Genomic DNA, 24,581 nt, shown 5'->3' with positions numbered 1-24,581 from the left:
CAACCCCCTGCTTAGGCAAGAAACCCTACACCACTTCAGACAAATGGTTTTTCCAATCTCTTCTATAAAACTTCCAGTGTTGGAGCATTTACAACTTCTGGAAGCAAGTTGTTCCACTGATTAATTGTTCTAACTGAGAGGAAATTTCTCCTTAGTTCTAGGTTGCTTCTCTCCTTGATTAGTTTCCATCTGTTGCTTCTTGTCCTGCCTTCAGGTGCTTTGGAGAATAACTTGACTCCCTCTTCTTTGTAGCACACACTTAGATATTGGAACACTGGTCTCATGTCACCCCTAGTCCTTCTTCTCATTAAACTAGACATACCCAATTCCAGCAGCCACTGTTTATATGTTTTAGCCTCCAGTCCCCTGATCTTGATTTTATTCAGCTAAAGTGTGTAGTTTGCTTCTGTCGAAAGAGAACATTCAACAAGCAATAAATCATGGTTTTACAACTCGAAATGATTATTGTTTTCTCCTTGGAAGGGACATCCCAGCAATTCAAGCCACATCACAGAAACCCTTTGCACCCCGGAGTCAACTAACCTTTTCTTCTTCTGAATGAAATCTTGATTTGTAGCTCTATAATTGTCGATTCCCACTATGTGGGATTTGACCCACATAATTTTTGTTATGTCGGTCATAACAAAAAAATAAATAAATATTATCAACTTCTGTCTGGGAAGTCTTTGAAAAATGGCAGAGGGTCTGCCCAAGATTGAGTGAAATTTTTTACAGAATTGTCTATGGAGATTCTCAGTCATCCAGGTCATGGTTGTCCCTAAGGTGCTTTTTTTTCCAAAAGGCAACTGGAGTTTCTTTATTTTTCCTTGAAGCCGTTTCGCTTCTCATCCACGAAGCTTCTTCAGTTCTGACTGAAGGGTGGAGGATGGAAGGATTTATATTCCTTGCAGAATTATGATGTAAGATATTTTTATAGTGTCAAGGTCCCAAGTAATAGACCCATAGCAAGGAAAACTCCGAGGCAGGAAGATTCCGCAAAGAATAGCTTTATTAGATAGATCATATTGGCACAGATCTGGTGAAAACCGACTCTGAAGGTTCCTGCAGTTTTCACCTAATTCAAAGTAAAAGTTTGTCACTTTCTCAAAACAATCAGTCACATGGTCCAATCACGGTGCTGTCTGGTTGCTTGGTGACATTGCTCCGCCTTCTCTCTGACCACATGTGAGAATGTCCTTGGTTCCCAAGAGAAAGTATTTTGTTTCGGCTACAAAATCCCAGCTATCTCAAATCCTTCCTCCCTATCCCTCAGCTCCAGTGTGGCAACGATGAAGCTTTCAAGATGGCTTTGGCCAGGTCAGCTTCAGGGTTGACATCAGAGGTGGGTTTCAGCAGGTTCTGACCAGATCTGGAGAACCGGTAGTAAAAATTCTGACTGGCCCCGCCTCCATCTATTCTCTGCCTCCCAAGTCCCAGCTGATCAGGAGGAAATGGGGATTTTGCAGTAACCTTCCCCTGGATTGGGGAGGGAATGGAGATTTTACAGTATCCTTCCCCTGGAGTGGGGAGGGAATGGAGATTTTACAGTATCCTTCCCCTCCCACTCCCACCAAGCCACTCCTACCAAGCCACGCCCCCCATGCCATGCCACGCCTACCAAGCCACACCCACAGAACCGGTAGTAAAAAAAATTTGAAACCCACCACTGGTTGACATATAGAATTATTCTAAAAACCAAACCCTCTGCAGGAGGCAGCGTGATTTCAAATTTCTTTTCATGGTTTCTTCCAGGAGAAAACATGATTCTTGAAGGCACTCATTAAAAGTGAAGCCTGTCCAAGGCTGGATCAGCATGGCTGCACTGGGATGAAATTAATTATAAGAAGGTTCACAGTGAGAGGGCTCTAGGGAACTGATAAAAATTCTGATTCTCCCTCTTTTTATTCATTTAGACCTTTTCCAAAGTGGTGAACATACCTATTACTCCTTTGTCCTCTTATTTTTCCCCACAACAACAACAACAACCCTGTGAGGTAGGTTGGAGGGTCTGCCCCATAGTCACCCAGCTGGCTTTCATGCCTAAAGCAGGATTAGAACTCACAATTTCCTTGTGATTGGCCCCAAGTTGCTCAGCTGTTTTTCGTGCCTAAGGCTCAGTGGTGGGTTCCTCCCGGTTCGGTCCGGTTCGGCCGAGCCGGTAGCAGTGACGATATGATGTCACCGAACCGGTTCTCCTCCCACCCCGCCCTGCCACCCCCCCACGTTATTCTTACCTTTTATTTGGTCCCACCCCCAATCTATTGCTGCCTCCTGAGTCCCAGCTGATGACGAGAGGAAAAAAAACTAAAACTCTTGCCGCGGGGCTTCAAAGGGCCGTCCTACAGCTGATCAGTGTTAAAAGCAAACAAATGAGTCGGGTCGTAAGTGCAAGGACTGGTCGTAAGTGCGAGGACCTTCCAGAAATGACTCTGACCAGCTAGCCACGCCCACCTAGTCACATGACCTCCAAGCCACACCCACAAAATAAGCCATGCCCACAGAACCGGTAGTAAAAAAAATTTAGAACCCACCCCTGCTAAGGTGGGATTAGAATTCACAGTCTCCTGGTGATTGGTCCAGCCAGCTCTCATGCCTAAGGCAGGAGTAGAACTCACGGTCTCTTGGTGATTGGCCCACAGTCACCGAGTCGGTTTTCATGTCGAAAGTGGGACTAGAACTCACCATCTCCTGGTTTCTGACCTGGTGTCTTAACTACTAGACCAAACTGGCTCTCTTTTGTTAGAGTTCTCAGAATATACCTCTAGTGCTTAAAGCTTTAAAGCAAGGACGCCATAGCGACTAGGCATTCTCCAGCATGGATATTCTAGTGCAAAATTGTGCAGAGAGAGGAATTATCTCATCTTTGTCTATTTCCTGTTAGGCTTTCATCGGCAAATGAGTTAGCTTGGATCAGACCATGCATGACATGGTTTTCTAATCTTCCTACATTAACATGGATGAGAATCAATTCGTTTGCTGTAGGATTTGATTTATTCCATTTACTAGAATAGATGAAAATGCGGTTGGGTAGATCTACTGGAGGCCAGCTGAAGGCTTGTCTGTCTCCTCAGAGTCACTTGAGTAGTGCAAATGGGTGTGGAGCAGTGGTGAAATGTAAAATTTGTTACTACCGGTTCTGTGGGCGTGGCTTGGTGGGGGGTAATGTGACTGATTGGGCGTGGCCAACTTTTTTTTTTAACTTTTAAAACCATTTTTTCTACAACCTCTTCAGCCGAAGAGGTTTTCCCTCCCTTTTTAGAAAGCCTTTTAAAAAATGCTTTTAAAAGCCTATGATGATCCCAGCTGAGTTGCCTGATCGTCAGAGGCTTTTTTTCCTTTTAAAAACATTTTTTCTACAACCTCTTTGGCCGAAGAGGTTGTAAAAAATCATCAGAGGCTTGTTTTTTTTTTTTTTTAACTTTTAAAAGCATTTTTTCAGCCAAAGAGGTGGTAGAAAAATGCTTTTAAAAATTAAAAAAAAAGCCTCTGATGATTGTGCGGCTCAGCTGGGCATGGACGGGGGGCAGGGATTTTTGCTACTGGTTCTCCGAACCACCCGCCTCCATCGCTACCGGATTGAGTGATCCGGTCCGAACTGAGAGCATTTCACCCCTGGTGTGGAGCCTTCTTGGAACTGCTGAAAGGACGGTGTTGTAGACAGGAGATTTTTTTTAAAATTTTATTTGTCAAGAACGTATTAAGTAATATACATAAGTATAAGCATGAATTGAATACATAAAATAGATACAAATAGAGGAAACATTAGGACAGGGATGGTAGGCACGTTGGTGCTCTTATGCACGCCCCTTACAGACCTCTTAGGAACGGGGTGAGGTCAACAGTAGACAGTCTTAGGTTAAAATTTTGGGGGTTTTGGGATGAAACTACAGAGTCAGGTAGTGCATTCCAGGCATTGACCAGTCTGTTGCTGAAATCATATTTTCTGCAATCGAGTTTGGAGCGGTTCACTTTAAGTTTGTATCCATTGTGTGCTCGTGTATTGTTGTGGTAGAAGCTGAAGTAGTCATTGACAGGTAGGACATTGTAGCAGATAATTTTATGAGCTATGCTTAGGTCATACCGAAGGCGGCGTAGTTCTAAGTTTTCTAAGCTTAGAATTTCAAGTCTGATAACATAAGGTATTTTGTTGTGAGCAGAGGAGTGGAGGACTCTTCTTGTGAAATATTTCTGGATTTGCTCAATTGTATTAATGTCCGATATGTAGTGCGGGTTCCAGACAGACAAGCTGTATTTGAGAATTGGTCTAGCAAATGTTTTGTATCCTCTGGTTAATAGTGTAATATTACCGGAGAAGAAGCTATGCAAGATTAGGTTTACAACTCTTAATGCCTTTTTGGCGATGTTGTTACAGTGGGCTTTGGCACTTAGATCATTAGATATGAGTACTCCAAGGTCCTTGACAGAGTGAGGGTCATCTACAAGGTCATTGTATTTTGTGTTCTGGTTCTTTTTGCCAATGTGTATCTCCGTTGAGAGAGGGCTGTTAAATTTTGGCCTCTTTGACCCCTTTTTCAAACCAGCGGTCCTCTCTGTCCAAAATGTGTACTTTGCTGTCTTCAAAAGAGTGGCCTTTGTCTTTCAAATATAGAAGGACTGCTGAATCTTGTCCTGCTGGGTTTGTTCTCCCAAGTTGTGCCATGCGTTTATGAAGTGATTGTTTTGTTTCCCCGATGTACAGAACTCTCAATGCATTGTACTGCATATTCTATGCATATTTATTTATTTATCAAACTTTATTTGTTTTATCAAGATATTATCCCACCAGGACAGAGGTATTCCTTTTTTCTGACATAATTCTGTTTTTTTTTCCTTTTGCTTATTTTTGAGCTTCAAAATAGTTTTATAGGAATGCTTTGCAACCAATTCTCGTTAGTAGTTTGGGACCATATTGCTTTGAAAACTGCTATGATCACTAGCAAACATTTCCACCACCTGGCTGGAAATATATGTGGTATAAATAAATTAAACCAACTGGAAAACTCCCTGTGGTGGGAAAAGGAGGGAGGGCGATGTTTTGGATTTATTGAACTAGCAAGCAAAACAGACGCACTCGTGAAAGGACTCTGCATGTGTGTTTGGAGTGTTTATTACAGTGGTTACAAAACAGAAGTATTGACATTTAAAAATAAATGATGCTAGCTTCAGAGGCATTCATCTGAAAAAAAAAATTGCACAAACGTTTCAGCTACTTGGAGGTGACTAGCGCGTACCTACTATATGTAATGGGATTTTCAAAGCTTGGGGTAAAGAATGAATTTGGACTGCAAGGAGAGCCAATCAATCAATCCTAAAGGAAATCAACCCTGATTGTCCTTTGGAAGGACAGATCTTGAAACTGAAGCTCAAATACATTGGCCACCAAATGAAAAAAGAGGAATTATTGGAGAAGATCCTGATCAGCGGTGGGTTCCACATTTTGTTACTACCGGTTCACCCCGCGTATGCTCACTTTGCGTGGACCCCTGCCTTCTGGACATGCACCCGGTCTCAAAAACACGGCTAAATAGTACAGCATAGAGCTGCGACGGGTGGACAGGTGGGTGGTGGGCCCACCCGTGATTTCCGTTACCAATTTGTCTGAACTGGTCCGAACTGGCTGAATACCACTTCTGACCCTGATGTTGGGAAAGATGGAAGGCTGCCCCTGAAAAGCATCCGGAAGCTCCAGTTGGTGCAAAATGCAGTGGCCCACTTGGTTTTGTGCAGACTACGGTGTGCACATGTATCACCTCACCTGCGCGAACTGCATTGGTTGCCGATTTGCTTCCGGGTGCAATTCAAGGTGCTGGTTGTCATCTTTGTCACTAAAATTCAACCTAGATCCAGTTAGATCCAACTAGAACCAAGGAGAAATTTATTGACAGTGAAAACAATCAATCAGTGGAATGGCTTGCCTTCAGAAGTTGGGGTGCTCCAGCACTGGAGGCTTTCAAGAAGAGACTGGAGACCCATTTGTCCAGAATGGTATAGGGTAGGGGTGAAATTTTACTGGTTCAGGCCGGTTCTCCCGAACCGGTAGTGAAAATGCTACTGGTTCACCCGAACTGGTAGTAAAAAAAATGCTTTAAAAAGTAAAAAAAAAAAAAAGTTCCGATGATCGTGTGACACAGCTGATCATCTAAACTTTTAAAAAACTTTTTTAAAGCATTTTTTTTTACTATCAGTTCGGGCAATAGCTAGTAAAAAAAATGCTTAAAAAAGTAAAAAAAAGTTCCAATGATCGCGCGGCACAGCTGATCAGCTGAACTTTTTTTTACTTTTTAAAAACATTTTTTTTACTACCAGTTTGGGCAATAGCTAGTAAAAGAATGCTAAAAAACGTTTTTAAAAAAGGTTCCAACAATCAGGTGTGACAATCAGTTGTGCGATCGTTGGAACCTTTTAAAAACTTTTTTAAAGCATTTTTTTTTACTACCAGTTAGGGCGAATAGGTAGTAAAAAATGCTTAAAAAAGTAAAATAAAAAAGTTGGACACCCAATCACATGACCTGCCCACCCAATCACATGACCTGCACCAAGCCATGCTCACCAAGCCACACCCACAGAAACCGGTAGGGAAAAATTTTGCATTTCACCACTGGTATAGGGTCTTCTATTTGAACAGCGGGGGGTGGACTAGAAGTCCCTTCCAACTTTGTTATTCTGTATTCTAGTACATAGAATTACACCGCCATCTGCCTAAAAGCTAATGGCCTTAAGAGACATATTCTGCAGGAATTGATCTGGTCTCCTTTCAAAGCCACTTACACCAGAAGCCAACACCACATCTTGGCACAGCATATTCCACAAACTGGGGCACTGATGACGTCCAAGCTCAGAGAGCACCAAGGACCCACAGTTGGTGACGTATCACATGAAAAAAAAAATATTATTTTTTCCTTCTGTGGCACTTAAAAACTTTTTCTAGACAGCTGGATTTGTTGGCGTCTGGTTTTGCTATTGTGGGAAATGAGGAAGATTGCTTCCTGTTCACAATATCTTTGCCGTGTATTGCCAGTATTTTCACTCTTAAACATCAATCATATCTCATCGAAGCAAGCTTTCTCTCAGCTAAAGAGCCCCCACTGTTACATCCTCTCCTCCTACAGAAGACGTCCAAGATGTAGAAGGATCTGAGTCACTGTCTCCACCTCCACATTTCCCATCTGGGGGAGAGGGGGAGGGAAATGTATCCACTTTTTATTTATGTTCCTGAATTGAAAAAGAAGAGGTGAAAAACGCTGTTTTTTATTAGCCTGCATGGCGTCTTAAATATATTACCTAAGGAGAAGGGACGCGGTGGATCAGTGGCTAAGATGCTGAGCTTGTCGATCGAAAGGTCGGCAGTTAATCGGTTTGAATCCCTAGTGCCGCATAATGGGGTGAGCTCCCGTTATGTGTCCCAACTTCTGCCAACCTAGCAGTTTGAAAGCACGTAAAAAATGCAAGTAGAAAAATAGGGACCACCTTTGGTGGGAAGGTAGCAGCGTTCCGTGCGCCTTTGGCATTGAGTCATGCTGGCCACATCAATATCAATATAATCGTAAGGATACAAGCAACAAATTTACAGTCATAAGTGGGAGGAGGTTATAGGAATGATGAGAAGACTAATAGTAATAGTAATGCAGGTTTAGTGAATATTTTGACAGTGTTGAGGGAGTTATTTGTTTAGCAGAGTGATGGCATTCGGGAAAAAAATGTTCTTGTGTCTAGTTGTTTATTTATTTATTTATTTATTTATTTATTTATTTATTTATTTATTTATTTATTTATTTATTTATTTTATTGAATTTCTATACCGCCCTACTCCCGAAGGACTCAGGGCGGTGAACAGCCATAAAATAAAACACATACATATACAAAATTTAAAATCGAATAAAATGAATTAAATAAGTTTGGCTGAATTAATACTCATAATTTAAAATACCCATATTTTAAAATACATTAAAATTTAAAATTTGCACTTAAAAGGGAGAAGATTTAGGCGAGGCCAGCTTGATGAAATAACAGAGTCTTCAGCTCGCGGCGGAAGGTGCGCAGATCCGGAATCCTCCGTATCTCTGGGGGGAGCTCATTCCAGATCGTCGGTGCCCCCACAGAGAAGGCTCTCCCCCTAGGGGCTGACAGCCGACATTGTTTGGCCGACGGCACCTGGAGGAGCCCCTCTCTGTGGGAGCGTACTGGTCGGTGGGAGGCTATTGATGGTAGTAGGCGGTCCCGTAAGTAACCAGGTCGTAAGCCATGTTCTGGTGTGCAGTGCTCTATAGCAGGGGTCACCAACCTTTCGGACTTCAGGGACCTTTAAATTCATAATTTTAAATCCCGCGGACCACTAATATGATCTGCCTAATGACCGGCTGGTGGGCGTGGCTAGGTGGTCATGTGACTGGGTGGGCGTGGCCAACTCGATGTCACTCACATTGAGGGGCACCTCGCCAGCCTCTACTAGCCCTCCCCTCCCAGCCACTCCTCGCCTGCCCGCCTGGGCTCCTTAAGGCCCCAACAGGAAGCAGTTGTTGGAGCGAAGCAAACTGCGTGCACGCAGTTTGTGCACTCAGTGTCTCAAAGGTTCACCATCACTGGCATAGGGTCTTCTGCTTGAGCAGGGCGTTGGACTAGAAGACCTCTAAGGTTTCTTCTGAGTTATTCTGTATTCATACTTTAGAGAGGAAACAAATTCTTGCAAAGAAAAAAAAAATCTACCAGGAGCATCTATTAAAAAAAAAAAAACACATCCAAAATGTTAGGAACACAGACATTTGAGTCAAATTCTGCTGCTGACATTACTTGTGGGCCTCCTATGTGGTAGTAGAATGAGTAGATCAGTTGCAATCCTTTACTTCTCCATGGTGTATTTTAAAGTATCCACGGCCTGGAGGAAAATATGCTCAATAAAACGTTTGGTTTGGCTCCAGTGAGACAAAAACTTTGCAATCAAAAGGAGAGGGACCATTCAGGTTCAACACAACAATATGAGATTTCTCTCAGCTCTGCTAAAAACCAAAAAAACACAGAGGAAACACCGAAAACACCGATGTTTTTATTGTGGGTACTGTATTTTTCAGAGTATAAGACACACTTCCCCCCCCCAAAAGAGGGCGAAAATTTGAGTGCATCTTATACATTGAATATAGCCACACGCACACACACCCCGCTGCCCCCCTCCCGGAAAATGGGGAGCATTGTGACGGCAATAGACTATGGCAATCCCTGCAGCCTGAAACAGCTGATCTTCGGGAGCCTGATCCAACCGACAATCACCTGCTTGTGCTAATCAGGCTGTGCTGAAGCTGAAGCTGAAGCTAAACGGTCTGTTTGCTGCAAGGAGGCAAATTGCTGGGAGGAAGAAGCAGATTTTATTTTTCTTATACTAATCAGGCTGTGCTGAAAATGAAACTGAAACAGGCGGTTTGCTGTTTGCTGCAAGGAGGCAAATTGCTGCGAGGCAGAGGCAGGTTTTTTTTTCTTGTTTTCCTCCCCAAAAAAGGTAGGTGCATCTTATAGTCCAGAGCATTTTATACTTCAAAAAATATAGTAAATGTTATCTGAGTGAAGTATCTCCCCTTGGGAAGAATGATGGCCTTGTCTGAACTCAAAGTGTTGTAGGAAGAAATGTCCATCTGGGTTCAGTTCCAAATGGGGAGAAAGACACTGGAAACACGGAGGCTGCTTGGAAGGTTGGTTTTAATGGTGAAGCAGAACCACCAAGCACGTGTGATTCTGGGTAGCTGAACACATGGAGTGGTGAGAGATATATATTTATACCCTCTCTTGGGTCTTGCCCTAGAGCTTCCTGTTCCTGTGTAAGAAATGTATCCTATTGGTTGTCAGATTCTCAGGGGGCTATGCAGGGTCCAGCTAACCTTGTAGGCTGTCTGTGTCCCAGGCTTGGTTGAATCTTGCTGGGTGGTGATGTAATTAGAGGCTTGTGTTCTGAAAGAGTGTTGGGCAATTCCTATTATGGCTTAATGGTTTTGTCCTGGTTTGGATCTTGAGTGAGGGCTAATCCTATCACCCTGGAGCTGAAGGCCTTTTGTCTTGTAGATAAGATGGCCCAGTCTTTCTGGGGCTATTAACAAAGGTGGGGGCTGCTTTCCAAGAGCATGTTTCTCCTTTTCTCATCTAGGGAAATATAATATTCTGCCTTTTTAATGCTTCCTAAAATATTTCATTCTTCTAGGAGGGGAGTGGGTGCTAACTTTCTTAAGTGCAATGGCCAGCTTTCCCCAAATTATACCTAAAAACGTTTTGATTCATTGTCCAATTGGATGTAATTTGCCACCCAAGTAATTATTGTTCAGTTGCTAAGTGATGCCTGACTCTTTCCGACCCCATGGACCACATGATGTCAGGCCCCCTGTTCTTCACTGTCACGCGGAGTTTGCCCAAAATCATGTTCAATGTGCCAATGACACCATCTAACCATCTCATCCACTGCTATCCTCTTCTCCTTTTAGCCTTCCATCTTCCTCAACATCGGGGTCTTTTCCAACAAGTCCTCTCTTCTCATTTGGTGGCCAAAATATTTGAGCTTCAGCTTCAGGATCTGTCCTTCCAAAGGACAGTTAGGGTTGAGTTCCTTTAGGATCGACCAATTGGATCTCCTTGGGCCGTTCAAGGGAGTCTTCTCCAGCACCACTATTCGAAAGCACACCCAAGTATAGAATTGTTAAAATAGACAATTGCAATGTAGTTTAATGTTTTGGGACTGCATCAGTGGTGGGTTCCAACCGGCATTACTACTGGTTCTCTTCATGCACATGCTTCGTGCGCGATCGCCACATGCTTGCTCGCTTTGCTCGCATGCGTACCAAACTTGCGCTCCGCACAAGCGCATTAGGTATCTGCCCAGCTGAGGTGCAGCAATTCACTCTGCCACACCTATCAGCTGGGCTAAAAAAGAAGAAATAAAGGTAGGAATAACGCGGGGGCGGGCAGAAGGGCCCAGCTCCCAGACAAAGAGAACCGGTTCGGTGACGTCACATCATCACTGCTATCAGCTCAGCCGAACCGGGCTGAACCAGGAGGAACCCACCGCTGGATTGCATCATGGCCTGGAACTGGCTGACCATCTCAGCCCGCTGAGCTTCCAGGAGCCTGTACCTGGCCTTGCACTCCCGCAGATCTTCCCTCTGCTTGGAAAGCCTATGCTCACAGTCCTCAGTGAGGTATTTCTGCTGAGTCTCCTTCTCAGTGAGATCCAATTTAAACTGAGCCAGCTGTTTTGCCAACTCTTCAAGAGAAAGAAGAGTGGCTGCTTAAGCTCCAAAAACTGTTTCCTGTTGGGGCCCTAAGGAGCCTGGGCGGGGAGCCGAGGAGTGGCTGGGAGGGGAGGGGTAAGTAGAGGCCGTCGAGGTGCCCCTCAAAGTGAGTAACATTGAGTTGGCCATGCCCACCCAGTCACATGACTACCTAGCCATGCCCACCCAGCGGTCATTAGGCAGATCATATTAGTGGTCCGCGGGATTTAAAATTATGAATTTAGTGGTCCCTGAGGTCCGAACGGTTGGTGACCCCAGTTTAATGGTCTTCTGTGACAGGAATCACATTCATTTTTTTTAGCTCACTTCCAAATGCAGATTTAATTGATGGAGCAGAAAGTCTCCCATTTTTTTGAGGGCAGTCTTAAATATTTACCTCCAAGTCATTCCTGGACACTTTCCCTGTTTATGTGATTCAGCCAACCATTTTGTTGATTTTTTTTAATGACACTTCAGCTGCTCTGTTTATTTTTATTTTCTATTAGTTTTTCTTTTTTTTTATTGTTTTGATCTATTTGATTGTAAGCTGCCCAGAATCACTTATGTGAAATTGGGCGGATATATAAATCAAACAAACAAGCAAAGCAAATTCCCTGTTTTCACCTTAAAAACTGAACTGGTAATTCAAGCTACCATAGCTGACTTAGAAAATCGTCTCCATGGGACATATAGAGTTGAACTAATGATTGTTTGAAAAAATTTGTGAATGAGAGTTTGTGGCAAATTCAGGATCCTTTTTTGCTTTCATTTTGGATATGCCAGTATCTCTGCTTCTCCTGCTTTCAATTCAGGTATTCCTCAACATACAACCATTCATTTAGTAAACATTCAAAGTTACAACGGCACTGAAAAAAGTGACTTATGACTGTTTTTCACACTTACAACCATGGCAGTATCCCCATGGTCATGTTATCAAAATTTGGATGCTTGGCAATTGGCTCATATTTATGACGGTTGCAGTATCTCGGGGTTACGTGTTTCCCTTTTGCGACCTTCTGACAAGCAAAGTCAATGGGGAAGCCAGATTCACTTAACAACCATGTTACTAATTGAACAATAGCACTTAGACTTATATACCACTTCACAGTGCTTTACAGCCCTCTCTAAGTGGTTTACAGAGTCATCATGTCATCAGTCTCGAATCCCTTTGTGTCCACAAGAGATCCAAGTCCAGCCCACCATGAATTCAGTTGACTCTTATCTACCGCCAATTTGCTTTAACCGTTAGTAGTTCAGATTCTTGTAGAGAGTTTTTCAGCTTGCAATGAATCTTTAGATTCATTCGAACCACCCAGATCATCTGATTTCCCTGGTGCTTGGAAAAAACTCACAAAACAACTGTGTTAGGATATTGAATTTAGTAGCTGGAACAGTAAAGTGTACAATAGGCCAGAACACACAGTTGTATAGTTGATTAGTTGGAGCAGGGGTGGGGAACTATGGCTCCTTTATGACTTGTGGACTTCAACTCCCAGAATTCCTGAGCCAGCATTGTTGGCTCAGGAATTCTGGGAGTTGAAGTCCACAAGCCATAAAAGGGCCCTGGTTCCCCACCCCTAAATTAGAGAGTGCTGACTCATGCATGATGCAATCTACGCTATGATTGGTTGCCGTGGTTATAAAGGGGGAGTTTCCCTTTTTTCCCGCCTTTTTTCTTCTATGTGTTCTGTATACTGTTTAATTTACCTCACAATGTTCCTGACTATCTTGTGTTGTTACTTTCTGGATGATAACACAAGTTTATTTTAGTGTCTCCAATTTCATCTGCGCAATTCCATGACAAACCGTTCTGCATAGCAACAGAAATGTTAGGCTCAACTGCAGTCATAAATCAAGGATCACCTGTAGCAGCAAATCCACCAGATTTATCTCAAGTTCAGTCCAAGTCTCTACAAAGATAATCAAACTCACCAGCAGATACATCTGTATAATATAACAAAAAGTGTCTAGTCATAACATGGTTATAAGATTTCCCTATATCTGGAATCTGATGATTTTCAACTTCAGAATCCACTGAATCCACTGAATTCACTGAATCCACTGAATCCAGAAACAAAGGATCATTCTTGATATGAGTGGCTGGAATGAAAAATAGGAACTGATATATATATATATATATATATATATATATATATATATATATATATATATATATATATATATATATATATATATATATATATATATATATATATATATGTAGTCCTCGACTTATGACCACAACTGAGCCCAAAATTTTGGTCGCTAAGTGAGATGGTTGTTAAGTGAGTTTTCTCCATTTTGTGACTTTTCTTGCCACAGTTGTTAAGGGAACCAGTGCAGTTGTTCAGTTAGTAACACGGTAGTTAAGTGGATCTGGCTGCCCCATTGACTTCGCTTGTCAGAAGGTCACAAAAGGACACTGCAACCCGTCATAAATATGAGTCAGTTGCCAAGTGTCCGAATTTTGATCACAAGGGGATGCTGCAACAACCATAACTATGAAAAACAGCCATGGCACTTTTTTCAGTGCTGTTATAACGTTGGTCACTAAATAAATGGTTGTAAATTGAGGATTACCTGTACTATGTTCATCCTTCTTGCCATTTTTGTGCTACTATTCTCCTAATTCAAATCTGTTGGTCTTGTTCATAAAAAAAAAAATCATTATTTCATGTTCTCTCTTTGCTTCAGGCTCTAACAGGGCAATCATGTTTTAATGGAAAGCTTTATGATTGACTGATTAATTGATTGATTGATTACGTGCCATCAATGGAGATAGATTTTCTCCACAATAATCTGGGTAAAATAAAATAAAATATATACAAAAGGAATTTGTTTTTTATGTGCCAAGGCATTTTCACTTCTCCCCGTCTGCGTGCCTCAGTGTCTCCCCTGTTCATACACGACCCTCATATTTTTGTCCCACATTTTATTTATTTATTTATTTATTTTATTAGTTCAATTTATATGCTGCCCTTCTCCGGAGACTCAGGGCGACTTACAATGCATTAAGTAATAGCCTTCATACTTTTGTATATACCTGCTTAGTAGGGCTTTTTGGGCCCCCCTAAGCGGTGTTCTATTTTATACAAAGTCAGCTTATTGCCCCCACAATCCGGGTCCTCATTTTACCTACCTCGAAAGGATGGAAGGCTGAATCAACCTTGATAGCCCATATCAGTTTATGACTCTTTTCCTGAATTTATTTGGAATTTATTCCTGCTGCCCCTCCAGAATGGTGGTGATGATTGCATTTATGTCCCATCTTTCTGCTTTTTTTTTTTTTTTGGGGTGACTTCCAACCTCAAGACAAAATGCAAACATAAAGCATGAGCATAAAAATTCATGCAATTACCATAAAAATTAGTATCAGTATAATTAGAATCAGAAGAGCTACAGGAACAGAAGTCCCTCTCCGGAATGCAAGAAAGCTTCTGGCTGTGCAAAATCCCCCAGTGTTCCTTCTTTGAATATTTTTTGTGGGGTTTTATCACTTTCTATTTGACATTCTGAGGCCCTTGCAAAATCATTTTTTATTTTCCAAGGTTCCGGAGGGAGCTCGTAACATTATCCAAGAGAGTATAAATTCTGTTTCACATTTTCCGTGGGGTTATTTTTAATCAGTATCGCATCAATAAAAATGATTTGTATTATTTATCTGGGTCTGAAATGTCTTATTGGCTGCACGGTTAATCAGCAAATGTATATTGTCTCCGAACAGATAATGGAATTGGGTCTTTGGCCAAAGATCTCTACTGATGGAGATTAGTAGGAAATACTCTTGAATTAATTTCCTACAATTGGAAAATGTAGCAATTTCAACCATAGAGGGACAGTGGGAAGGGTAAAAGGGGAATTACAGAAGGCTTAGGATAAATGAAGGGCTTGTGTCAGGTATGAAGAATCCAAACCATAGAGTAATGGCCAAAATTGTGGAAATCTTTTGGGAAAAGTGTATTTTTGAGGTTTGATGGCTAATAACATCACTTTTTTTGGAGTTTCAAGATAATCTCATTCCACTGCTGGAATGGCCTGGGAATAGCCCAGACCTTAACCCAATTGAAAATCTATGGAGCCAATTAAAGAAACTTGTTAGTCAAAAGTGACCCAGCAATAAAACCCAGTTAATAGAAGCAAGCATTCAATCTTGGTTTCACATTATAACAGATGCAGAACTAAAAGACTTGGTTCACTCCATGGGAAGACGTTGTAAGGCTTCAGTGGTGGGTTTCAAATTTTTTTATTAAAGGTTCTGTGGGTGTGGCTTGGTGGGTGTGGCAGGGGAAGGATACTATAAAATCTCCATTCCCTCCCCACTCCAGGGGAAGGTTACTGCAAAATCCCCATTTCCTCCCGATCAGCTGGGACTTGGGAGGCAGAGAATAGATGGGGGCGGGGCCAGTCAGAATTTTTACTACCGGTTCTCCGAACTACTCAGAATTTCCACAACCGGTTCTCCAGAACTGGTCAGAACCTGCTGAAACCCACCTCTGCCGTAATTCATGCTAAAGATTACCCAACTAAGTATTAATTGACATGGTGATAATTTTTGTATATCTCATTTTTTCTACGTGTTTCACTTTCCTTCTTTATACTATAACTGCTATTCTAATAGCAAATCCTTCATAAAAGTTATTGCATTGCATTCTTGATTAAATTATCTTTCCATTGATATATAATTTTATGGTACTACTCCCAAAAAAAGTAGTGTTATTAGCTAGTTTTAGAAAATACACTTTTCCCAAAAGGTTTCCACAATTTTGGCCACTACTGTACATTAAATTCTAAATAAGCTGGTTTATTACTCATGCCTATACTCAAGAATCTAGTTAACTAATGGTCAGCACTAAAATTGGCACTGTGGGTAGTCCCCAACTTACAACAGTTCATTTAATGACCGTTCGAAGTTACAATGGCACTGAAAATTGTGACTTATGACCATTTTTCACACTTAACGACCATTTCAGCATCCCCATGGTCAGGCAATCAGAATTCAGACACTTGGCAACTGACTCATATTTATGATGGTTGCAGTATCCTTGGTCGTGTAATCCCCTTTTGCGACCTTCTGACAAGCAAAATCAACATGGAAGATAGATTGACTTAACAAGCGTGTTACTAATTTAACACCTGCAATGATTCACTTAACAGCTGTGGCAAGAGAAGTCGTAAAATGGAGAAAACTCACTTAACAAATGTCTCATTTAGGAACAGAAATTTTGGGCTCAATTGTGGTTGTAAATTGAGGACTACTTGTATTTAAGATTTAATGGAATTCAAGAGGGGTTGGCATTAGACTGTTTGTGGGAATGTAATGACTCCAGACTAATATCTCTCTTGACTCTTTCCCCAAGCTTTGCCCATCCTTTTCATACAACTCGGTTCTCACATCCATAAGATTGCTCTCCTGGATTTTCTTCCTTTTCAGCTGCCAAGAACCCACCCACAAATCTCTATGTGGATTCGGAGACCCCCAGCAGCCTTCGGGTTCACTGGACTCCTCCTGATGCGGCAGTTCAGCACTATAGAATCAGCTACAGTCCAGAACGGAGTCACAGCAAGCAGCAGGAAACGGTATGCAGAATGGACAGGCAAGACCCAATTCCCATCACATGGGTTCAAAGTTTGGTATTTAACGGAAGTCTAGATATAGATGGAAAATATCTTCGGGCAAAATCATGGAGAAATCTAGTAATGAGAACTATGTGTGGTGACTTGCTGGTTTCCTTCCTTCCTTCCTTCCTTCCTTCCTTCCTTCCTTCCTTCCTTCCTTCCTTCCTTCCTTCCTTCCTTCCTTCCTTCCTTCCCCATTTTCACCCTCCCATCCTCTCTCTCTCTCCCTCCTAAAAATCTTTCTTCCCTCCTTCCTCCCGTCTTCCCTCCCTCCTTCCTTCCTTCTCTCTCCCTCCCTTCTTCCCATCTCTTTTTCTTTCCTTCCCATCTCGCCCTCCCTCCCTTCTTCCTTGCTTCTTTTCTTCCTTCCTTTTCTTCCTTGCTCCTTCCCTCCTAAAAATCTTCCTCCCTCCCCCCTCCCTTCTTCCCATCATTCTTTCCTTCCTTCCTTCCTTCCTTCCTTCCTTCCTTCCTTCCTTCCTTCCATCCATCCATCCATCCATCCATCCTTCCTTCCCCACTTTCACCCTCCCATCCTCTCTCTCTCCCTCCTAAAAATCTTCCTTCCTTCCTTCCTTCCTTCCTTCCTTCCTTCCTTCCTTCCTTCCTTCCTTCCTTCCTTCCTTCCTTCCTTCCTTCCTTCAAAAACTTGTCTTCAAAGAGGTCAAGACCAATCTAACCTCTGTTTGAATTTCTGGTTAGCAGAGGGATAGAATCAAGATCATGTGAAGTGTTAATATCACTTGATAATGCCTTGGTAAAACCACATTTCATCCAAGTTCAACCTATTTCTCCAAAGCAACGGTCATGTGCTATTTCAGTTCATATTGTAACTTTGAACAATTTATTTATTTATTTATTTATTGGTTCGATTTATATACCACCCTTTTCCAGAGACTCATTGCGGCTTACAATGCGTTAAGCAATAGCCTTCATACTTTTGTATATACTTGCTTAGTAGGGCTTTCGCCCCCCCCCCCAGCGGTGTTCTTTTTTATACAAAGTCAGCTTATTGCCCCCACAAACCGGTTCCTCATTTTACCTACCTCGAAAGGATGGAAGGTTGAGTCAACCTTGAGCCTGGTGAGATTTGAACTTGCAATAATTGCAGGCAGCTGGTGTTACTTAACAGTGCTTTAGTCTGCTGCGCCACCAAGGCTCTTTTTACTAAATTACTAAAGGAATTTACTACAATTACTAAAGGAATGGTTGTTAAGTCTGAGGCTACCTGTATTAATGCATGTGAGCTGTTAAAATGGAAATATAGCCCCCTTTCTACATTTTAAAGAAACATTATTATTATTATAATGTGGAGGCTCTAGAAAGAGTGCAGAGGAGAACAACAATAATGATTAGGGGACTGGAGACTAAAACATGTGAAGAACAGGTTGCAGGAACTGGGTATGTCTAGTTTAATGAAAAGAAGGACTAGGGGAGACATGAGAGCAGTGTTCCAATATCTCAGGGGCTGCCACAAAGAAGAGGGAGTCAAGCTATTCTCCAAAGCACCTGAGGGAAGGAGAAGAAGCAATGGATGGAAACTAATCAAGGAGAGAAGCAACCTAGAACTAAGGAGAAACTTCCCGACACTGAGAACAATGAATTAGTGGAACAACTTGCCTCCAGAAGTTGTGAATGCTCCAACACTGGAAGTTTTAAAGAAGAAATTGGATAGCCATTTGTGTGAAATGTTATAGAGTTTCCTGCCTAAGCAGAGGGTTGGACTAAAAGACCTCCAAGGTCCCTTCCAACTCTGTTATTCTCTTATTTTATTATTATTTTTAAAGTGTCTTTTCCGAGGGACTTCCACCATGTATAAGAAGAAATAAACAGAGAGATACCGATTCAAGGTCAAACCCTAGATTTTATAACCGAAGAAAAATTTTAAAATAGTTCTCCCAGTCTCACCTCTTACTGTGCGGACTTGATAGCATAATAAATTTCAATCAAGGAGAATTGGATTCCAATTTCTGGATAAGCGTTACCCTTTGCTGGAGGATTATGGATCAGACACAGTGTCTCACTAAACTACTTCACAAATTGTCTTGTGCCAGAAACAGGAGCACGAATAGGTCCCTGATAACATTGGATATAAGAAGTCTTCGACTTGCAACCATTTCATCTAGTGACAATTTGAAGTTACAACGACACTGAAAAGAATGACTTCCAAATGGTCCTCCTACTTACGACCACGTGGTCATGTGATCCAAATTTGGACGTTTTTAGCATGTATTTACAATGGCTGCAGTGTCCTGAGGTGATGCAATCTTTGTGACCTTCCCAGCCGGCTTCCAACAAGGCAAGTCAATGGGGGAATGACAATCAGATGATTCACTTAACAACCATGGCAGTAAAGATGGTAAAATTGGCACTTAATAAGCGCCTTGCTTAGCAACAGAAATTCTCGTCCCAATTGCTGTTGGACGTTGAGGACTAGCTGTACAGAGGAATCCAAGGTCTGTTGGAACTTAGCATCTGTTATTTACAATCATTATAATTGGAGTATTAATACATGCTTAAGGAAAACAGTGACATTTCCAAGCGTCACCAGTTCTGTGGGGTCCTTGGTGCTCTCTGAGCTTGGTGGTTTGCTTGCAGACATTTCATTAACCAAATAGGTAATATCATCAGTGCAAGAAGGGAGTGGATGAAGAGGAGGAGGAGGAGGAGGAGGAAGAGAATGAGTATGGGGTCCTTGGTGCTCTCTAAGCTTGGTGCAGTGGTGGGTTCCTCCCGGTTCGGCCTGATTCCACCGAGCCGGTAGTGGTGACGATATGACGTCACCCCCGCGCCACCCGCCCATGTTATTCTTACCTTTTATTTGGCCCCACCCCCAATCTATTGCTGCCTCCTGAGTCCCAGCTGATGGCTAGAGGGAAAAAACTGTTTAAACTCTTGCCAGGAGGCTTCAAAGGGCCGCCCTACAGCTGATCAGTGTTAAAAGAAAACAAATGGGTAGACCGGTGCCTGCAAAAATAAATGGGTAGACCAGTGCCTGCAAAAATACCTGAGTAGATCAGTGCCTGCAAAAATAAATGGGTAGATCGGTACAGCTCTGCAAGCAGTTAAAAGCCTGGTAGACCAGTACCTCTGCTAAATCCTAAATAATTGTCACATGACCATCAAGCCACGCCCACAAAATAAGCCCAAATAGATAATATCATCAGTGCTAGAAAGGAGGGAAGGAGGAAGGGAGGAGGAGGACTGTGGGGTTCTTGGTGCTCTCCAAGCTTAGTAGTTTTCTTGCAGATATTTCATTACCACACTAGGTAACAGCATCAATGCTAATTACAGGCAGTGCTTGACTTACAACCACAAGTGAGCCAGGGGTGGGTTCTACTTATCTTTACTACCAGTTCGCAATGGGATCGCTTCTGCACATGCGCAGATCGCCAATGACGACATCTGGGGCAGAGGGCAGGGCCTCCCACCGGTTTTATTACCGGTTCTTGCGAACCGGTCCGAACCGGGGGCAACTCACCACTGAAGTGAGCCCAGAATTTACATTGCTAAGTGAGAAATTTGTTAAGTGAGCTTTGCCCCATTTTATGAACTCTTCTTGCCACAGTTGTTAAGTGAATCACTGCAGTTGTTAAATTAGCAACATGGCTGTTAAGTGAATCTGGTTTCCTCATTGATTTTACCTGTCAGAAAGCTGCAAAAATTGATCACATGACCCCGGGACATTGCAACCGTCATAAATATGAACCAATTGTTAAGCATCTGAAAGTAAATCATGTGATTATGGGGTTGCCGCAATGGTCATAAGTGGGAAAAATGTCACTTTTTTCAGTGCTGTTGTAACTGCAAATGGTCACTAAATGAACTGTTTATAACTGGAGGACTACCTGTACCAAGCTCACAGAACACCAAGAGCTCCACAGTTCAGTCCTGAGCTACAAATATTCTCTTCTATCGATTATTGCTTAACGCATTGTAAGCCGCCCTGAGTCTCCGGAGAAGGGCGGCATATAAATCAAATTTAAAAAAAAACAAAACCCCAAATCCCACTCCTGGCTGGCCCTGCCCACCCCGCCCCTCCCCTCCCAGGAGTCCCCACGCGGCCCATTTTGGATGCAGGTAAGTGCAGGACGCTCACGGAGGCTCGGGGAGGGCGAAAAACGGGTCTACCGGAAGTTCAGGAAGGCCAGAAATGGGCCTGTTTCCAGCATCCAGAGGGTCTCTGGAGCCTGGGGAGGCCATTTTTGCCCTTCTGGAGGCTCGAGGAAAGCCTCCATAGCCCGGGGAGGGCAAAAACGCCTAGGGTATGGCCTAGTCGGCTCCTGCACCTGCCATGGTGCAGGAGCCGACTAGGCCATACCCACCCTGGCCATGCCTATCCAGCAACCAGGCAGAGAACCCCTTGCTAAAATTTTTAAAGCCCACCCCTGCCTAATATATAAGTAACCCAGGTTCAAATCCCAGAAGGGTATGGCTAGCTGACGAGAGCTAAATAGCTTGAAATAGATCTATACTAGTCTCCCTTTATTTCTTTGTCAGTAAATATAAATTCAACTCAAAAACTGTCAAAAAATTTCTGCTTAGTTCTAGATCGCTTCTCTCCTTGAAAGCTTTGCATCCATTGCTTCTTGTCCTGCCTTCAATTATTCAGTTGTTACAGTAATTGTCCTGTTTGAGTCTTAAAATCACATCACCTTGCTTAGGTTGTAAAAGTGTTATGTTCTCCTTTCCACAGATCACAGTCTCTGGCAGGATCCAGTCCATTGTTCTCCATTCTCTCCTGCCTGCTAGAGTTTATACAGTAATCGTAATTGCAGTCTACGCTGCAGGAGAGAGTGACCCTGTATCTGTCATTGGCCGGACAGGTGAGTCCATCCATCATTTGGGTTCTTGTCCTTTATACCTTCTTTTATTTCTTGTTTTCTCCTGAAGCTTTATGTAGATGCTCTTTGCTGTAGATACTCCAATAATTGTGAGGGGCAAGAAAGGATGAGGATTAGAGTGAAATAAAGTCATTTTTGTTGGCTTGAAACTCAACATTAAGAAAACTGAGATCATGGTATCCGGCCGTCTCAATTCCTGACAAATAGATGGAGGTAGATTTTATTTTCCTGGGATGGGGACTGCGGCCAAGAAATTAAAAGACGCTTGCTCCTGGGGAGGAAAGCTATGGCAAATCTAGATAGCTTGCTAAAAAGCAGAAACATCACCCTGCCAACAAAAGTGCATATAGTCAAGGTGATGTTTTTCCCAGTGAAAGTTGGACCATAAGGAAGGCTGAGCGCCAAAGAATGGAGGCCTTTGAACTCTGGTGCTGGAGAAGATTCCTGCGAGTCCCTTGGACTGCAAGGCGATCCAACCGATCAGTCATACAGGAGATCAACCCTGACTGTTCCTTAGAAGGCCAGATCCTGAAGATGAAACTCAAATACTTTGGCCACCTAATGAGAAGGAAGGAAGGACTCACTGGAGAAAAGCCTAATGCTGGGAACGATTGAGGGCAAAAGAAGAAGGGGACGGCAGAGAATGAGGTAGCTGGATGGAGTCACTGAAGCAGTTGGCGTGAGCTTAAGTGGACTTCAGAGGATGGTAGAGGACAGGAAGGCCTGGAGGAATGTTGTCCATGGGGTCACGATGGGTCGGACACGACTTCGCAACTAACAACAAAGGTCATTTTTGTTGGGTGAGATATATAGGTATATTTCAAACTCTCTCTCTAAACTTAAATCATATTACTAGTAGTCCTTGACTTAGGACCACAGCTAAACACAACATTTCTGTTGTTAAGCAGTTGTCAAGTGAATAGGTCCCTCTGTGTGATGGGCAATTCATCTTCCGGTCCTCTCCCCTTAAAAGAGGCCTCAGATGATTGTTTTCTATGTAGCCTTCTACATCTACTGATGTAGTCCTTTGCAAAATGGCATCATCAACATTGCTCTGGCCATTTGTACAACTGCGACCTAAAGCATCTTTGTAGCACCAGCCAGCCATCACTGAAGTGATCTGAAGAATGTCCTCATTGCTGTTATTCTGGCACAAAATATCTGGATGATCTAGGGCAGTGATGGCGAACCTTTTTGGCACTGAGTTCCCAAACCGGAATGTGTGTGCATGTGTGCATGTCGGAGCGCCGGAAAGCCGGAAACCCAAAGACCAGCTGGCCGGCGTGCGCATGCCTGTTTTTGGGCTGTTTTTCGGGCCATTTCCAGGCTGCTTTATGGGCCATTTTAGGCCATTTCTTGGGTCGTTTTTGCGCTACAAATGGCCCCCAAAACATTTCTGGCCCTGAAAACAGCCAGAAAAATTACCTGAAAATAACCCAAAAAGCAGCCTGAAAACGGTCTGAAAAACGGCCTGCAAGCGGCCTGCAAAAAAGACTGTTTTTTGGCTGTTTTGGTCCATTTTTTGGGTTGTTTTCCGATGCTCTGGTGCCCATGAAGACCAGCTGGCTGGATGGCGTGCATGTGCGCACCGGAAACCAGAAAAGCAGCTGGTGACAGCCCGTGTGCCCACAAAGAGGGCTCTGTGTGCCACCTCTGGCACACGTGCCATAGGTTCCCCATCACGGATCTAGAGCATGCTATAATTCACTAGTGGTCCTTTGGCTGCTGGACAGATGGGACCTATGGCAGCTCAGGATTGAACTGTGGGGTCCTTGGTGTTCTATGATCTTGATTGTTTTTTTGCAGACATTTCATTACCCTTGTCGAGGTGTGAATCAGCCTTGTTCCCCCCCGGGGAAACTGTAATTAATTAGAGGTGAATGGATCTTGTTTTCCATGCTGTATACTTTCAAAGAAAGAAAACCCGAAGTATATATTCTAATAAGGATTTTATTATAAAAACAAACAAAACTAGATAACTACATCTTTACCGGCAGCCCATCTCAGAGATGAACAAAGGAAGTATAAATCAGGAAGTTAGAAAAAAAGAATGTAGACACGCGCAGTAGTCCAATGTCTCACAAGACCAGTCTTATTTCCATTGCCATAGACACGTGATAAAGTTCTCAGCCAAGCTACCTAAGTCTTCCATCCTAAGTCTTAGGATGGAAGCTCAGCTGGCAAACACTTAATGCAGTGACAACCCAATTAGGTAACATCATCAAAGCAAATCCACCCCCTTCTAACACTGATGATGTTACTTAGTTGGGTAATGAAAGGTCTGCAAGAAAACAACCAAGTTCAGAGAGCACCCAGTACCCCACAATTCTCCTCTTCCTCTTCTTCTCCTCCTCCTCCTCCTTTTCTTCTCCACTCCACAACCCCACTCCCTTCTAGCACTGATTGGATTACAAACTGTATTTAGATGTCTTCCTGCCCAAAATTATATAAAGATAACAAAAGATAAAAACATCCTCCTGTTATGGTATTGATTTGCAGATTTGATTGCATATTGAGCAGTTGGATTTCAGCACAGTCTTTTATTTTGCTTCTTATAGCTACTGTCTTGGCTCGATTGCCCACCATGAAAGAATCCCAATTCTTCAAAACAGAGGGTAAGATTTCACCGTGGGAATTTTCAATAGTTATTGATTTTGGGCTGGTGAATGGTTGAGGGAACCAGGTATGTCTTGTCTAATGAAGAGGAGGATTAAGGGGAACATGATAAATCTTCGCCAGTACTTGAGGGGCTGTCACAGAGAAGAAGGGGTCAACCTATTCTCTGAAGTACCAGAGGGCGGGATAAGAAGCAATGGGTAGAAGATCATTAAAGAGAGATCCAAGTTAGAACTAAGGAGAAATTTCCTAACAGTGAGAACAC

The 24,581-nt window shown here is 42.8% G+C and overlaps 1 protein-coding gene across 1 annotated transcript in view; it reads left to right on the top strand.

Moving 5' to 3' along the window:
- COL20A1 (collagen type XX alpha 1 chain) overlaps nt 1-24,581 on the top strand; it is a 195,751-nt gene that overhangs the window by 61,254 nt on the left and 109,916 nt on the right. Inside the window, exons 17-19 of the mRNA XM_087889017.1 lie at nt 16,672-16,817; nt 21,553-21,682; nt 24,259-24,315. Of these exons, the coding sequence (XP_087745143.1) occupies nt 16,672-16,817; nt 21,553-21,682; nt 24,259-24,315 (333 nt within the window). The remainder of the gene's footprint in view (nt 1-16,671; nt 16,818-21,552; nt 21,683-24,258; nt 24,316-24,581) is intronic.

The sequence above is a fragment of the Pantherophis guttatus genome, chromosome 3 (assembly GCF_059756535.1).
Source record: "Pantherophis guttatus breed Tessera chromosome 3, ASM5975653v1, whole genome shotgun sequence".
Lineage (NCBI taxonomy): Eukaryota > Metazoa > Chordata > Lepidosauria > Squamata > Colubridae > Pantherophis > Pantherophis guttatus.
This window is presented reverse-complemented; position numbering and strand designations above follow the sequence as displayed.